The sequence below is a fragment of the Aquila chrysaetos genome, chromosome 15 (genome assembly GCF_900496995.4).
Source record: "Aquila chrysaetos chrysaetos chromosome 15, bAquChr1.4, whole genome shotgun sequence".
Lineage (NCBI taxonomy): Eukaryota > Metazoa > Chordata > Aves > Accipitriformes > Accipitridae > Aquila > Aquila chrysaetos.
In genome coordinates, this window is record NC_044018.1 from 27,869,883 (window position 1) to 27,886,833 (window position 16,951).

The 16,951-nt window shown below is 51.6% G+C and overlaps 1 protein-coding gene across 2 annotated transcripts; it reads right to left on the reverse strand.

Annotated features, from left to right (window-relative positions):
* Positions 1–222: 222 nt before the first annotated feature.
* Positions 223–16,480, reverse strand: MBD6 (methyl-CpG binding domain protein 6). Of its 2 annotated transcripts, XM_041128864.1 has the most exons (7): positions 15,408–16,480; positions 15,237–15,339; positions 11,774–11,990; positions 11,538–11,659; positions 10,945–11,121; positions 8,131–8,136; positions 223–434 (listed from the first exon to the last, which is right to left on the reverse strand). In XM_041128864.1, exons 1-5 carry the CDS (start codon positions 15,518–15,520, stop codon positions 10,993–10,995), a joined length of 684 nt encoding a protein of 227 aa, XP_040984798.1. In that variant the 5' UTR covers positions 15,521–16,480; the 3' UTR covers positions 223–434; positions 8,131–8,136; positions 10,945–10,992. The 2 variants fall into 2 exon arrangements, with proteins under 2 accessions (XP_040984798.1, XP_040984799.1); XM_041128865.1 differs by lacking the exon at positions 11,774–11,990 and having other exon boundaries at positions 232–434.
* Positions 16,481–16,951: the final 471 nt, after the last annotated feature.

Genomic DNA, 16,951 nt, shown 5'->3' on the forward strand with positions numbered 1-16,951 from the left:
CTGGGAGTAAACAAGGAATCCATCCTCCTGGAGGCTATGAGAAAACAACCGGCAGTGCTTCGAGCATTCATAGCTCAGCACAGCTAGGAGCCTTTCGACGGTCTCAATGAGCGCCCTGCACTAGAGCTCCCTCTAGTCGCTGGACAATATGTTTACATCTCTGGAGACATGGATGAAGACGGTTGCGATGTGGGAGAGCTGACCGGCGGCACAAGGGGATTTGTCCCCTCCAATCTTGTTGAAGAAGTTTCAGATGACCACCTGATGACGCCAGAGTCTCCAGAGACAACTGACTGGTACCAGGACACAGATGACGCCTGTCCGTCCTCTCATACCTTCTTATTAAATCTTTCCTTAACTATCTCTCTGTGTACTCTCACTCCTTCTCCTGCGTGTATGTGAACTGAAAGGACTATGCGCCAGCTACTGGAGTCAAGCAGGGGGTGCAGGCACCCCTGGCTTGCGGTGCCAGCCACTGGAGTGGGTCCCAGTGCAGCCAGTGGAGTGAGTGGGGTGATCTCAGTGCAAGGTCCAGCTCCTGGTTCAGGGCAACTCCCAGTATCAATACAGGCTGAGGGATAAAGGGATTGAGAGCACCCCTGCTCAGAAGAACTTCGGGATACTGGTGGATGAAAAGCTGGATATGAGTCGGCAACATGTGCTCTTAGCCCAGAAAGCGAAACCTATCCTATGCTGCATCAAAAGTAGCATGGCCAGCACTTCAAGGGAGGTGATTCTGTCTCTATACATAGTTCTCTGCTGAGAGAGACTCGCCCCCCCCCCGGAGTACTGCATCCAGCTCTGGAGTCCTCAGCACAGGAAAGACATGGACTTATTGGAGTGAGTCCACAGTGCGGCCACAAAAATGATCAGAGGGCTGGAACACCTCTCCTGTGAGGAAAGGCTGGGAGAGTTGGGTTTATTCAGCCTGGAGAACATGCGGAGAGAAGATTTGATTAAATATTGTAATCATTGGTGGCCTCTGTATAAGCTTGATGAAGGGGAAAAGTGGCCTGTGAATAAGACACTAAATTATAACACCCTGTTACAACTTATGTTATTTTTGAGACGTGAGCAGAAATGGGATGAAGTTATGTATTGTGATTTGTTCTTTACCTTAAAGAATCATCCTCAGTGGCAAAAGGATTGTGGAATTAATATGCCACCCAGCAATCCTTTTGTGCTATCTTTGGAAAAAGAGAAGAACAAAAAAGGTGATAATAAGCTCAAAAGGTGTTGTTCTGCATGTAGTATTGGGCAAAGATGTTTAAAGTTATACGAGCAAGAATGAGAGGATGATACTGAAATGATAATTGGATCTCAAAGGGCCCCACCTAGAATTGCTCCCAGAAATAGTGATGAAAGAGAACCCATGAATAGTCCCATCACACGGCGAACAAGAGCTAAACAGAGCAAAGTTATTCAAGCTCCTCTTTGTCAGGTGCTTGGGACTGAGGGTGTGGCAACTATTAAAGTACCCTTTTCCATTGTGGATTTAAATAACTAGAAAGTAGCAGCTGGGAGTTATCAAGAAAACCCTGATCAAACAGCCCACGCTTTTGAAACAATGATTCAGACTCAGGATCCTGATTGGAAAGATATACAAGTAATAATGGATGTACTTTTTGATAGTGCAGAAAGAGATATGATCCGGAGGGCTGCTAAAACCCAGGTAGAAGCACAAGCGGCTTCTGGAGTATTACAGGGAACAGTGGAACAAAATTTTCCATCTACTGATCCCAAATGGGATCCTAATAATTTGGCTCAGAGAAGACTGCTAGATCAATATCAAAAATGGGTTCTATTCGGAATTAGAAATGCTATGCCTAAGGCGATTAACATGTCTAAATTATATGAAATTAAACAAGATAGAAAAGAGTCTCCCACTGAATTTCTAAGCAGATTAAAAGATGCTGCTAGGAAATACACTAATATGGATCCTGAGTCTGAAGAAGGAAAAGCTCAATTGGCTCCTTTATTTATAGGACAATCCTCTGATGATATCAGAAGGAAATTACAAAAATTACAAGGAGCAGATTCTCGAGATTGGGGAAAATTATTAGAAGTTGCTTGGGTGGCATACAGAAATAGAGATGAATTACAGAGCAAAACAAATGCAAGGTTAGTAGCTGCTCTGGAAGTAGGAGCTGGCATGGGACGAGGCAGAGGAGTTATTCCTCAAGGAAGGGGACATGGCTGAGGAATGGGACGAGGGAGAGGAACTGGATTAGGGTCACCAGTGGGATTCAACCAGCCCCTACGACCGAATCAGTGTGCATACTGTAAACAAGAAGGACACTGGAAAGGGGAACGTCCCCTGAGACCTACAAGGTCACAAGTGATCCCAATTTCAACCACACAATCTCAGCAAGTTCCCCCTTTCTTGGGAAAGTTGAGTGAGAGTATCTGACGGGGACCGGAGGCGAGTCTCCCAGCAGAACCTCTGGTTACAGCTAACCTGGGAGAACAGAAAATTGAATTTTTAGTTGACACTGGAGCCACTTTTTCAGTTTTAAACACCTTAGAGGGGGAGTTAAGTTCTGAAGAAATTAGTGTTGTTGGTGCAACAGGTGAACAAGAGACTAGACCCTTCTTTAAACCTTTGACAATGAAATTAGGAAAGCAATGGGTCACTGTCCTGGTTTCAGCTGGGATAGAGTTAACTGTCTTCCTAGTAGCTGGTACGGTGCTATGTTTTGAGTTTGGTATGTGAAGAATGTTGATAACACTGATGTTTTCAGTTGTTGCTAAGTAGTGTTTAGTCTAAAGTCAAGGATTTTTCAGCTTCTCATGCCCAGCCAGCGAGAAAGCTGGAGGGGCACAAGAAGTTGGCACAGGACACAGCCAGGGCACCTGACCCAAAGTGGCCAACGGGGTATTCCATACCATGGGACGTCCCATTTAGTATAGGAAGTGGGAAGTGGGGGCAGGGAATTGCCGCTCTGGGGACTAGCTGGGTGTCGGTCGGTGGGTGGTGAGCAATTGCACTGCGCATCATTTGTACATTCCAATCCTTTCATTATTGCTGTTGTCATTTTATTAGTGTTATCATTATCATTATTAGTTTCTTCTTTTCTGTTCTATTAAACCGTTCTTATCTCAACCCGCAGGTTTTGCTTCTTTTTCCCGATTTTCTCCCCCATCCCACTGGGTGGTGGGGGAGTGAGTGAGCGGCTGCATGGTGCTTAGTTGCTGGCTGGGGTTAAACCATGACAGTCACTCATCAGTTTCTGTCTTTGCCAAATTCTCCTAAACCCGTGTTAGGGAGAGACCTACTTGAGAAATTGGAAGCAGAAATTAAATTTAAAAATGGTGAGATTAAAATTCTAATTCCAGAAACTAAACATATCGAAGCAGTGGCTTTGCTGTTACAGGACAGTCACCAAAAGCAGCGGATCATACCAGTCGAAGTAAATAATACTGTAATTCCAATCATCTCGGCTGGGGAAGTTCCTGGTAAATCCAAAAGAGCAGAGTCTGTGAGAATTGATTTAAAGCCAGGATCAAGTCCGGCAAGAATTAAACAATACCCCCTAAAACTGGAAAGTCGGAAAGGGTTAGTACCGATAATACAAAAATTTCTAAAGTACAAATTGTTAATAGAATGTGAATCCAAATATAACACCCCAATCTTGCCTGTTAAAAAGGCTAATGGAAAAGATTACAGGCTAGTTCAAGACCTCAGAGCAATAAATTAAATAGTACAAGATATTCATCTGGTAGTAGCAAATCCTTATACTTTGTTAACAACCCTAACAGAGAAACAAGAATGGTTCACAGTGTTAGACTGAAAAGATGCCTTTTTCTGTATTCCCTTGGATCCCAATAGTCAAGAGCTTTTTGCTTTTGAATGGGAAAATCCTGAGACTGGGAGAAAAACACAATATACATGGACAGTCTTGCCTCAAGGCTTTAAGAACAGCCCTACCATTTTTGGAAAATCAATTGGCACAAGAATTAGAGATTTGGGAGAAAGAAAATAATGAAGGAATCTTGTTGGAATATGTGGATGATTTATTAATTGCAGCTGAGACAGAAGAACAATGCACAAAGTTAACTATTAGCCTTTTGAACTTTTGGGGAATCAGTGGATATTGAGTGTCAAAAGAAAAAGGCCAAATAACCCAGAGAGAAGTAACTTATTTGGGTTTTGAAATCCTGAAAGGACAGAGACAATTAGGAACTGAGAGAAAGGAGGCAATTTGTCGTCTCCCTGAAGCTAAGACTCTAAAAGAATTGCGAGCATTTCTGGGAATGGTTAGGTGGTGTCGCCCATGGATTACAAATTATGACTTGCTGGTCCGACCTTTATACGAGCAGCTCAAAACCTCAAACAATGGATTTATAGATTGGGCTGATGCCGGGAAAGCTGCTTTCAAAGAACTAAAACAGGCTTTAATGGAGGCACCAGCCCTAGGCCTGCCAGATCTCACAAAGACATTTGAACTTTTTACTCATGAAAGAAAACGTATAGCTCTGGGTGTCCTGGCCCAATATCTGGGACCAAGTTGGCGAGCTGTGGCCTACTTCTTGAAGCAATTAGACAATGTGAGTCTGGGATGGCCTGGTTGTCTGAGAGCCATCGCTGCAACTGTGCTATTGATCCAAGAAGCTCGTAAATTCACCCTAGGACAAAGAATTACAGTGTATGTTCCCCACATGGTAATCACTGTGCTCGAACAGAAAGGGGTGCATTGATTATCCCCTAGTAGAATGCTGAAATACCAAGTGGTGTTGCTGGAGCAAGATGATGTTTACTTAAAAACTACTACTACTGTTAACCCTGCTGTGTTTTTAACAACTGATCAAGTTGAAGGAGAACTGGAACATGACTGCCTGCAGATAATTGAAGGAGTCTACTCCAGCTGACCGGATCTCCGAGATGCACCACTGGAAGAAACAGATTGGGAACTATATACCAACGGAAGCAGTTTCATCCGTGAAGGAAAATGTTTATGAGGATATGCGGTAACCACTACTGAGATGGTAACTGAATCACGAGCTTTGTCTTCGAATATATCTGCCCAAAAGGCTGAATTGATAGCTCTTACCTGAGCACTGGAACTAAGTCAAGGAAAGCGAGTCAACCTTTGGACAGGCTCAAAGTATGGTTTTGGAGTAGTACATGCACATGGAGCAATATGGAAAGAAAGAGGACTGTTATCTGCACAAGGAACCACCATTCAGCATGCAGAACAAATACTGAAATTGTTAGAAGCCATTCAAAAGCCAACAGCAGTCACAATAATGCACTGTAAAGCACATCAGTCAGGTAGGACTGTCCCTGAAACAGGTAACCAATTGGCTGAAAGAGCTGCTAAAGAGGCTGCAGAAAAAGGCATCCTAGCACTAGCTCCAGATAAAAGTGTAAATTTACCTAAAGATGCTCCAAATTATAATGAAAAAGATGAAGAATTAATTATTAAATTGCAGGCTAATAAAAATGAAACAGGATGGGCTATAACACCAACAGGTCAAATAATAGTCCCACCCGCAATAATGAGAGAAATTGCCCAGGCTGAACATAACAAAGTACATTGGGGAACAGAAAACCTTGTTAAGCATTTACAAAAGTGTATTTTGAGTAGAGATATGACAAAGATTATTCGAACAATTACAACTGGATGTGAAATTTGTATATGCAATAATCCCAAAACCAGTAATAAGATTACTTTTGGAATTACGAAACAAGGAAATTCTCCAGGAGAATATTGGCAAATTGATTTTACAGAATTGCCCTGAAAAGAAGAATATCGATATATCCTAGTTCTAGTTGATACTTTCACTGGGTGGCCTGAGGCTTTCCCTTGTCGCACCAACAAAGCAAGAGAAGTAGTTAAAGTCTTGCTCAAAGAGATAATACCAAGATTTGGGGTCCCTGTAGGAATGTAATCTGACAATGGCCCTCATTTTATAGCAAAGATTGCAAGACAGTTGAGCAAAGTATTGTTTATAGATTGGGACTATCACACCCCATATAGACCACAAACAAGTGGGAAAGTAGACAGAATGAACTACCCTCTGTGTGGATTGGCCAGCTCATAGTTCACAAACGAGTTTCACCATGTCTAGTGCACACAGGCGACTCATGGGGGGTTACAAAAGTGACCCAGCCTTGGGTTGCCTTGAGGCCCTGTCTCTCTGCAGAGACGACTCACAGGGAGCTGTGTAGACAGCTTAGCCCTGGGTTGTCTGATAAACCCTAAAGTAAACAGGGCAGTGGCTGCACTATTCAAAGAACCAAAACCTGAACTGAGCCTTGAAATCCCTTAACAAATAGTATGCCCTGAGTCTCAATCCAACCACTATTCAGTTGCTGAGGAAGCAAGGTTAAAAAAAACCCCAAACCTGGAGGGTTTCAGCTTCAGTTTCAAAAGGCAACCTTGTGTATTCAAACAATCACAGACCAATGAAGTAAAGATAAGGGGAAACTCCACTCAGATATACATAATCCAGTTAGGCATATATCATAATCCACTCAGACATAGTCGTACACACCATTCCACAAATCAGGGGATAACAACTCTAAGATTCAGGTTGGAAACAGGGGGAGTCACTTCTCTAACTATACAGTTGGCTTGCGAAGGAAACCCTTCCCCTGCCTTGATCGGGACACCGGTCAAGGTAACTTCCCTGGGATTGAGACCCCTTAACTGGAGGGGTAAGTGAATATTGTTTATGCTTTAAGTTTGTAAATGCGTTTGTGGTTGTCTGTGAATTGCTTGTGGTTGTAATAATGTACTACTCTTGCCTTAAAAATTGCAATAGTGCATTCCTCCATTGTATCTGTAAAACCTGCAATAGTGGCGTGTTAAGTCTGTAAGTGAAGTTCGAATAAGTTGTTTGCTTGAACCTTGCAGTTAAGTCTGTGAGTGAAGTTCAAGTCGCTTGCTTGAACCTTGCAGTTAAGTCCTTTTCCATCACACCCTCTCAAGCAACAGCTGAGTAAAATTTGTCAGGAAACCTCACTTACATGGGTTAAAGCATTACCCATGGCTCTATTAAGAATCAGAGTACAGCCAAAAGGGAAAGGAAATTTAAGTCCTTATGAAATGTTATATGGAAGATCATATCAAGGGTCCTATGTTCCAAATACCTTGAGCGCTTTTGGAGATATGTCTTTAAAGGGTGTTATGATTTCTTTAGGAAGCTCTTTACGAGAACTTCGTCAGTATGTCTCCACAGCTGGACCCTTAGAATTGGACACAGCAGCGCATCCCTTCCAACCAGGAGACTGGGTATATGTAAAATCGTGAATTTCAGAACCACTAGCTGAGAAGTGGAAAGGACCGTATCAAGTCATTTTAACAACATATACAGCAGTAAAGGTCTGGGGACCTTGGCTTCACTATTCAAGAATAAAGAAAGCACCAACAGGGAATTGGAAGTCTAAAGAAATCGGTCCTTTGAAATTGAAAATCTATAAATAAGTTCCATGCTATGTACTTGGGAGAACAATTGTGTAAAGCTTATAATATTGGGGTTGTTATTAGGGATATTGTCAGGGACAGTAATTCTTTTGTGTGTTATAGGTTTTAAATATTTCCTTTTAAGTTGTTCTAAACATAAGATAAATAACAGTAAATGTAAAATTACAAAGGTAAAATCACGGATTGACACGATAAAAGAATCTGTAGTATAAGATAAACAAAATGAAGCAATTATTGTTTGAGCTACTAATCCTGATACTAGTCGTCCCTGTGATTTTGATAAAAGATAATCTAGTTTTACAATTGATTCAACGTTTTGCGAAGGTATAAAATTTAACCTCAATAACAGCCTGCCTTCCGATTCCAAAGTCAGCTGAAAATCCAATTCCATGGGGAATATTGACATTGAATCTAACCAAAACTTGGGAAAGATGTGGGACAATGACAATCAGTTTAGCAGATTAAATTGGACGGATTTGGATGGCAATTATTCTTTAAACTCTGAAAGAAGGAATTACAGCATTTTGAACTGTAACATTACCAAGCCATCCACCTCATGGGCAAAAGAATTAATTTATCATCCTTCAGGAGAAACTTGTACAAACACCCCTTGGGGCTGCCAATTGCCAAAACCATGGAGACAAGTGCAGAGAGGAACTTGGGATCATATTCAAAATACAGAATGGTGTTTGGAATTTACTGGAGTTACAGGGCCCTTGTTAGATCCACCCAGAGCCAGAACTATCTATGGAAATTTAGATCAGACTACACAAACAGAGAAAAATCACACATCCTAAATGGAACTGTACGGAAGTTTATACTTGTAATTCCTCTGACCCAGAAGTTCAAAGACTTTATCCAGTAGCTAAAGCTCTAAGACGGGGATGTGCTTGTAGAAATTATAGTAATGTTTTAAATGATACTTGGTCCCCTCTTAATAATGGAAGGAAAATTTGACCTGGAATTGACTGTATTAAAGGACAGGTGGAAAGTTTAGGATTAACTGTCTGGGTGAGTAGTGATGGTATGTGGTCCACCCACCTTCCCACGAAAGACAAGAGTAAACAATGGACTTTAGGCTTATTAACTTTATGCCCTCTCTGGAAGAAATCCCCCTTGCGGCCTCGATGGTGGAATCAGGTAAAACGAGAAGATGATTCCTGACAAACACCAAGTACTGGAACCAAAACATGATGGGTATTGGAATCTATATTCTTACCACACTTAACAACTCTTCAAAATAAAATTACTCTCCACAATCTTTCACTCCAAGTAGAAACATTAGCTAATGCTACTCAAAGTGGGCTAAATGAACTCAATGCACAAGTACAGGCTACTAGTAAAAGGGCAATGCAAAATCGTATAGCTTTAGACTTACTGCTACTAAAAGAACATGGGAGTATGGGGGTACATTGGATTTTCAAATGATTCGTGTTGTATCCACATACCAAATGTGACAGATGATTTAAACCATCAGATAGACAGAATAAGACATGTAGCTCAAAGTAGTAGAGAATTGAGATCAAACGTACAAAAGTTTTTGGCTAAACAAAATATTTCAAAACTTTGGATTTTCTCTGACTGGATGGTTAGCTGGGCTTTTGCAAAATGTAATTGTGATTGTTATCATCATTATTATAATCTGTGTCACTTTTAGCTGTCTTAAAAGAGCTGTGACACGATCTGTATTCAGGTGAGACTACTAAAAGAATTAGTAGCCTCAAACAGAAAGGGGGGAACTGATAGCATATGTCCATACATTTCATGTCGTTTGTTCAAATTTTTATGGTTTTAATATTTTGTACCAGCCGTGGAAACTGGTTTGCTGCTAGGTGACTGTAAAAGTGAGATTTGGTAAATGATCATATATTAACATTAAGGTTGAAACAACAGACAAAGGGTAGCCAGGGAGATAATTACAAAAGTGTAGTCAAGTGAATAACTAGTAATTATTCATAAGTTTTGCCGTTCTTTGCTCTTACGACTAGATATTCCTGTACACTAGATGAGAACAATGTTGAAACTGACCACATGTGATTGAAACTGCGTTAAGCTTCAAGATCAAAGAACAAGGACAAGAACAAAGACTTCAAGGACAGCCAACAAGAACTTCAAATGGGTCGGTGGTCATAAAAGCAGCCCTTCGACTCAAATGGATCCTTCATTGCGCATGATCAGATGTAGGCAGTACTATGATCATCAGTTATAATCATTTTTATGTATATGTATACTAATCTGATTAATATGCAATTAGTTATTCTATATAACCTGTTTGTGCTAAAGCTGTGGTATGCACGCTAGGTGGAACTATCCCCCATGCATCCAGCGCTGCGATAAAGAATGCCGGCTTTCTAAAACTCCAAAACTAGTCTTAGAGTTTCTTCGACCGGCTTTTCAATATCAGGGGGTGCCCCCACCCTGGCACTGTCACGTCAGCAGCTTCCTCCAGTGGTTCTTGACAGGGCATCCAGGCAACGAGTGCCAAGCCACAGCCAGGTCCACCTGGGGGAGCAGATTATGGGGGAGGTGGGAGCAGAGACCTGTGTCTCCCCCATCCCTCCCCCAGTCTCCCTTCCCCTCTTGTCCCCCTCCTCCATTCCGCTCCCCCCATCACATGTCTGTCCCCACTTACGGTGGAGCCGGCCCCTGGCTTGGCACTAAGCCCCCTCCATTGCAGTGTCTCCAGGCAGGTGCTGGGCTGGGGGGTGCTGCAAGGACCAGGAGGTCAGGCAGGGTGGGGGGATGTGGCAGGGCTCCCCATGTACCCCACGCTCACCTGGCCTTCCTCCCTCAGCCCCGCCAGGATAAGTGCAGATGCAGGGAGTTCCTCTGCATGAGGAGGGGGTCAGCATGGGGGTCCCCAGCACTCCAGTGTCTCCCAGTACACCCAATACCTCCCTACGGCTCCCACAGTCCTGGCTTCACCCTAGCACCTACTCCTAGTGCCCTCCCAGTTGCCCTCCCCAGGGCCCCCCAGTGTCTCCAGTATCTCTCTATTGCTCCCCCACAATATGTCCCACCCCAGCACACACTCCCAGTCCCCCCCCAATACCTCCCAGTTGTATGCAATGGCCCGCAGTATACCCACAACAGCAACCAAATGTTGTACCCAGTGTCTCCCAGTATATCCCCACTGGCACCCAGTGGGTTCTTACATCCAACCCAAGGGCTCCCAGTATCCCCCCAGCAGGATCCAGTATCCCTCAATAGGTCCCAGTAGGTCCTAGTACCTTGATCTCCTCCACTCTGAGCTGCTGCTCAGCAGCCAGCAAGTCCCTGCTGCAGCACCAGGGAGGGGCGGGGGGCAGGGGGGCCTGCGGGGAGAAGCCCCTTCTCACCCCTGTCACCCACCTGCTACTGAACGCCCGAGGCCCCCCGGCCAGCCCCATGCCGGGGGCTCTTGGTGCTGGGGGGGGGGGGGCCACAAAGGGATGGTGTCTCCCTGTTGAGCCCCTCGGCCCGCCGGCAGCCCCGCTTGAGGGGAGGCTGTGAGGTGGGGCACCCTTGGGCACTCCCACTGGGTCTGGAGCTGCCCGGCTCAGCCGACAGGGCACAGGGGGCTCTAAGGCACTTGGGGTGCCCTCGGGGTGCCCTCGGGGAGGCTGGGAGGTGCAGGGGGGCTGGGGGAGCCTCCAGCACTGGGACCCAATGGTGTCGCCGACTTCTCAGAGGAGCCAAAGCTGGGGCCCAGCTGTTGGGGGGCAGGGAGAGTCAGCAAACACCCCCATGTGTCCCCCACATCCCTCCTTGTCCCATACAACCCCCATACCCTTCTTCCTGCCCAGCCCATCCCTGTGAGTCCCTCTATCCTCCCCGCACTCCTGTGTTCACCTATTCCCTTTGTGTCTCCCCATCACCCCCAGGACCCCCACATCATACCAACACCCCCAAGCCTCCAAAAGCCCCCCATCCTCCTAACACCCCCAGACTCCACATGGTCTCCAATTCCATCCATCACCCCCTCTGACAGTCCTAGGCCTCCCTCCGTCCTTTCCCATGTTCCCCCATGCCCCTCACAAACTACTGCTCAACACCTCCTGGCCCCACCACCCCCACTTCCCCCCCCAAAATCCCAGGGCCCCTCATGCCCCTGCCTCAACAACCCACCTGCAGACTCTGGAGCAGGCTGGACATGGGGCTGGCAGTGCCCAACAACACTCCCAGGACAGGCAGTGTGGGGAGCAGCAGTGGTTGATTCTGGAGCAGGGGGCTTGGCACCAGTAGGTTGCCTGGGGGGGTTGAGGGAGAGGCAGGATGTTACCCAGGAGCACCCCCTGCCCCCTGGCATGCAGCATGCCCCCGGTGCTTCCCTGGGCACCCAGCACCCCTTGTCCAAGCAGTACCTCCACCAATGCCTCCAAGGTGCCCAGTCCCCTGGCCCCACTCATCCAGCAGCATGGCACCCAGCAGGGAGCTGCCCAGATGGGGCCCCAGCAGGTTGAGGTGCTCTGGGGCGTCCACGGGGTTGTCAGGGGCCCAGCCCTCCCCACACGGGGCCTCAGTAGTCATGGAGGGGGTATCAATCGAGGTAGGTGCCACAAAGGGGCTCACAAGGCTGAACTGCTGGCAAGAGGGGCAAGTTGGGGGCACCCTCAAGACATGGGGCATAGACACCCCCAGGCCTCGCCACCAGGGCAAAACCAACCTATCCTCCTCATCCTCCTCCTATGCCCTGGGGGCAAGCACCCTCCTGCACCCTCCTCCCCAGCACAAAGATTCTGCTCTCCTGGGGGCACATAAATACCCCCACCTTCCTCCCCAAGGGCAGCTACTTTTCCTCTACCCCAAACTGGGTGCTAACACCTTCCACCACTCTGTTCCCTGGGGCAAACACTCTCCCTTGCCCTCATCCCAAGGACAAATAGCCCTCCTGCCAGTGCCTTGAGAATGATGTTCCCCTGCTGCTGCACTGCGGGCAAACACGCTCCTTCCTGTTTCCCAGGGTCAAATATGCACCCAACACCACACATTTGTGGGAGCAAATCCCCTAGGTACCATCACCCTCCCCACTAGAGGGGGGAAATAACTCCCCCTCATCACTCTCCTCCCTACAAGGGGTAAATAAACCCCTTCATCACTCTCCTCCCTACCCTGGGGCAACACCAGCGGGGCGGTGGGGGCAGGCTGAGGGGGGCCCAGCCCAGCGGCCAGCAGCGTGGGGTGGAGGGCGAGCGAGGCAGGCAGCGTGGAGAAGAGCGGGGGCCAGGTGGGCAGCACTGTGCAGCCCTCAGGGCTGCGCACCGGTGCCTCAGTGCCCCTCTCCCCTGGCCCAGGGGGCAAGGGCAGCAGGGTGGAGAGCAGGGTCCCCAATGAGGGCAGCAGGTCCAGGGCAGGCAGGGGGATGCCAAAGGGCAGCAGGAGCAGGGAGGCTGAGAGCAGGGAGGGCAGGCTGGGCCCCTCGGGATCCACCCCACAGGCTGGTGGGTGCTGGCCCAGGGCTACTGAGAAGGGCAGCGTGCCCAGGAGGCCTGGTGGCAGGAAGCCCCCCAGTGCCAGTGCCTGCTCCTGCACCACAAAGGCTACAGGCTTAGTTGCAGGGGGCAGCAGGCAGCCCAGCGCCCCCCCAGCACCCCCATCCCCATTACTGCCAGCCCCTGAGGTAACAGCACCTTTGAGGACACCTGGAGAAGCTGCAGCACCTGCAGGGGACGGGTCAGAGCACAGGGCTGCCACGGCCACGTCTGCTGCTGGCCCATAGACGCAACCCACCACATCCTGCCAGACCCGCAGCCACATCCCACCTCCCCCAGCATGAAGCTATGGCCACATCCCACCAGGTCCCACAACATGCCTTGAGATCCATGATCACATCCTACTAGGTCCCACCACCCACAGCACCAACCCACGGCCATGTCCCACTGGGTCCCACTGCCTCCCACCTGGGCCCAGAGCCACAAGGGGCTCCCTGGGGGCAGGAACCCCCCAAGCACCACTGCTGCAGTCACCCCAGAGCGGCGTCCATCCCCAGTTGATCGAGGGACATCTGCCACAGCCCTGCTCCCCACCAGCTGCCCAGCCCCATGGGCAGTGCCCCACATACCTGGGCCGCCATTACAGCCAGAGGCTTTTGACCGCGGGGAGGTCCCTGAGGTGGGTTCGGAAGATGCTGCCAGCTGCCCGAAGAGACCCCGGAGCCACCTGCTGAAGTCCTGGCCGGTGGGCAAGAGCCCAGTGCCAGGGCAGGGCGAGCCATTGGTGGCAGGCAGGGGGCCCAGGGGGAGGGTGGGGTCCCCCAGGTCTCCCCTGCTGGCGCAGCCCTGGGTACCCAGCAGCCTCAATAGGGCTGCAAGAGGCTGCCCGGTCACTGGGGGGTGCGTTCCCTTGGCGTCTGGGGGCACCCTGTAAGCTGCCAGGTCCTGGGCGTTGGGGCGCTGGGGCCACCGGGCCCCCCTGCCCAGGGCCCGCTCGCTCACGAGAGAGCGTGCTGTCAGGGACCAGGCAGGGGGGTAAAGTGCTTGGAGCGGGCACGGGGTTGGCGTTGCCCGGCTGGGCCTTGGCAGCCAAGCTCAGCAGGCTGCTGGCGGGGAAGGGGATGCTTGCTGGCAGCAGCCCCAAAACGCCCCTGCCCTCAGGGACAGCATTTAAGGGCACTGGTGGGTTATTGCTGCTTGGGCTGGTTAAGGCATCACTGACAGGTGAATCGACCTTGCCTGCCTGGGGGGCACTGATGGTGGCCGGCAGGCACAGCCCTGGCCCCCCCAGCTCTGGGCTTTCTCCAGTTGCCCCCTGTGACAGGACGGCCCAGCTGCTAGTCCTGCCTGGGGGGCACTGGCTCCGGGTCCCCTCAGCGAGGGGCACCACAGGGGATCTAGGGGGAGTCACCACATCTGGCAGGGGCAAGCAGAGGCCAAAGCAGGGGCTGGCAGGTGGGCGGCTCCTGGGGCTGCCGTTGGCCTGAGGGATGATGTCACGGGGTTGCAGAAAGGGTGGGGTGATGAGCCAGGTTCCCGTGGGGGCAGATGTGGCCTCTGGGATCTTCACACCCAGGGGGACCCTGGGGAAGCTGCTGAAAGTGCTGGGTGGGGGGACACCAGTGCTGGGGGCCATAGCCAGATGCCCCTCTGCTGAGAGCAGTGGGCTCAGGCCAGGACCTGTGGGGAACCATGGGGAAACGGGTGTCAAGCAGGTACCAGCGGGGCCTGGGCACCTCTATCCCTAAACTGGGGTGGATCAGGTAGGCAGGGGACAGGAAAGATCAGGGGGGCAGGATGTGACAGAGAAGACAGGGGAGGCCTAGGAAACATGGAAAAACTAGGAGGGCACCGAGAGGACTGGGGAGCATGCCAAGAACCTGGGACATACAAGGGAAACAGGAGGGCTCTGGGACTGGACAGGCATGACCAGGAGACGTATGGGGTAACATGGACAAGGTGGGTACACCAGTGGGAACCTGGGGGAGGACAGGCCAGGGACTAGCATGGACAGGGGACCCTGGTACCTGTGCCTGGGCGGCAGAGGCGCAGGGCGCCCTCCATGCTGTGGTACAGTGTGGCCATGGCTGCTGTTTTCCGGCAGTGATTGCAGAGTTTGGTCATGTCCTGCTGGCCCTGGGCCCCAGGGGCCCTCCACCCGGGCACCGCTGCCCCCGGGTCGAAGTTAAACACCTGCAGGGACAGGCCAGGCTGAAAGTGGCAACCAGCCACCCCACAGGGACCCCCAGACCCATCCAGCACAGGGCAGCCGCATCCCCCACTCCTGCAGCCAGGGCCATCTCTTGCAGCTCCCTGTGTCCGGGGAGTGCCCCCAGTGCAGCCCCTCCCCAGCTGCCCCTCCCTGTTTCACACCTGACAGCCCCCTGCCCCGCACCTTGTGCGTGTTGAGTGGACACTCAAGGCCACACTTGCAGGTCCCGTCAGCCAGGAGATAGGCGCAAGTCTGCTCCAGCGAGGTCAGCGTGGTGCCACTGGGGCTGGGGGGGCACGTGGGGTGAGTGGGGGCCGGGGAGGGGGCTGTGGGGGGATCAGGGGCTGCTCCTACCTGATGTAGCACACAGAGCCCTCCTCCACCTTGCGCTCCCAGCCCACAGGCACAGGCCCAGCCAACGGGCACGTGGGTCGGTCTGTTCTAGTGCAGTCATCACTGCTGCTCATTGTGCCCCCCCGTCACACAAACACCTGCAGTGGGCACTGACGAGGGAGTCACACCAGGAGAGAGGGAGAAAGCAAATGGGACAGCAGGACTCAGCAGGACTGGGGGTGCCAGGGCACTGGAGAAGCACTGGGGGGCCCAGGGGTGCTCAGAGCCATAAGGCAGCAGCAGGAGTCCTCGGGGGTGCCCAGGGGCAACAGGATGGGACCAGGGGGGTCTGAAGGTGCACAGGGAAGTAGAGCAGGACTGGGGGCAGCAGTTGTCCCCTCCTCCCCCTTGTCAGCCCTCCTTCCGCACCAGCCGCCCCCCCCCGTCTTGTTAATCCTGGTGTCTGGGGCAGGAGAAGACAACAGTGATCTATGAAGCACCATCGAGGAACTGCAGCTAAAAGGCAAACAGCTGCTGCTGGCCCTGATCCCCAGTGGCAGGGAGGCCGGGGACACCAGAATCAGCGGGGGCAGGGGTGGTGGTGGGGTGCACATCTCACCTGCTTATCCCTGCAAACATCTCTGCGCCAGGCCCATGGCCGGTGGGCTGCGGCACCCACATTTGGTGCCCCGGTGCAGCCCTACAGGTCTCTACACGACAGAGAGACTCAAGCCAAGCTTTGGGGAAGGGGTAGCACCCACGCAGGGCCCTACAGCTGGGGGTGGGGGGGGGGGGCAGCACCGAGACATCCAGAGACCTCCTCTGGAAAAGGGACCCCAGCGTCCTGCCCTGCCTCGCCCCCCCCGGTACCCCCAGGCTGTGCCTTTGCTCCCTGCAGTGACACGCAGGAGACACCCCCTCTCCATGGGAGCACTTCAGGGAGGGCACGGGGGTGGCTGGGCCACCACACCCCAAAAACCCTGGAGAAGGGGGAACAGGGGGCCAGGCCCGCTACATTCTGCCAGCAAGATGGGGGTCACATCGCCCCAGAGCAGGTGCTGGGGGAGCGGGGGCGTAAAGGGCCTGGCACAGCAGGGGGGCGCCGCGCCCCTCTGCGGTGGGGCAGGGGACGAGCCCCCGCACCAGCCATGGGGGGCAGAGGAGGGGACGCTGCCAGACTGGCCCGTCGGGCAGGGGCTGGGACGCCCACGCGGGTGCATGTCCAGGGTGACAGGCAGGGGGCGGGGGGGCAGGGCGTCCCGGCCCGCCCCCACCGACCCACCTGCGTTCATGGCGGCGGCCGGCGGAGGGCGGCAGCACCGGCCACCGGGCCACGGCTCCGGTCCGACTCCGCCAGGAAGAGGCGGGGCAGCGCGCGCTCCGCCCACGCGCCAGCACACAGCGGCGGGGAGGCGGCGATCCCGGCGTGCCCCGCGCGGGGGAGCAGCGGGAATGCCCCGGGGACGTACTGGGAAGTGCCGGGGCTCTGGCCCGGGAGCTCCGCTTGGGGCCGGGGGCCGCGCCGGGCCCCTGGGGCTAATCTGGGGCTCCCCCGGGGCTGCAGG

What these genes read in the sequence shown, in the direction of transcription:
- MBD6 (XM_041128864.1), bottom strand. Translation starts at nt 15,520, where the DNA reads ATGAGCAGCAGTGATGACTGCACTAGAACAGACCGACCCACGTGCCCG. An exon ending in GTCCACTCAACACGCACAAG is followed by an intron (nt 11,991 to 15,236) that starts GTGCGGGGCAGG and finishes TCTTGCCAGCAG; the next exon opens with TTCAGCCTTGTGAGCCCCTT. An exon ending in CCTTGGAGGCATTGGTGGAG is followed by an intron (nt 11,660 to 11,773) that starts GTACTGCTTGGA and finishes CAACCCCCCCAG; the next exon opens with GCAACCTACTGGTGCCAAGC.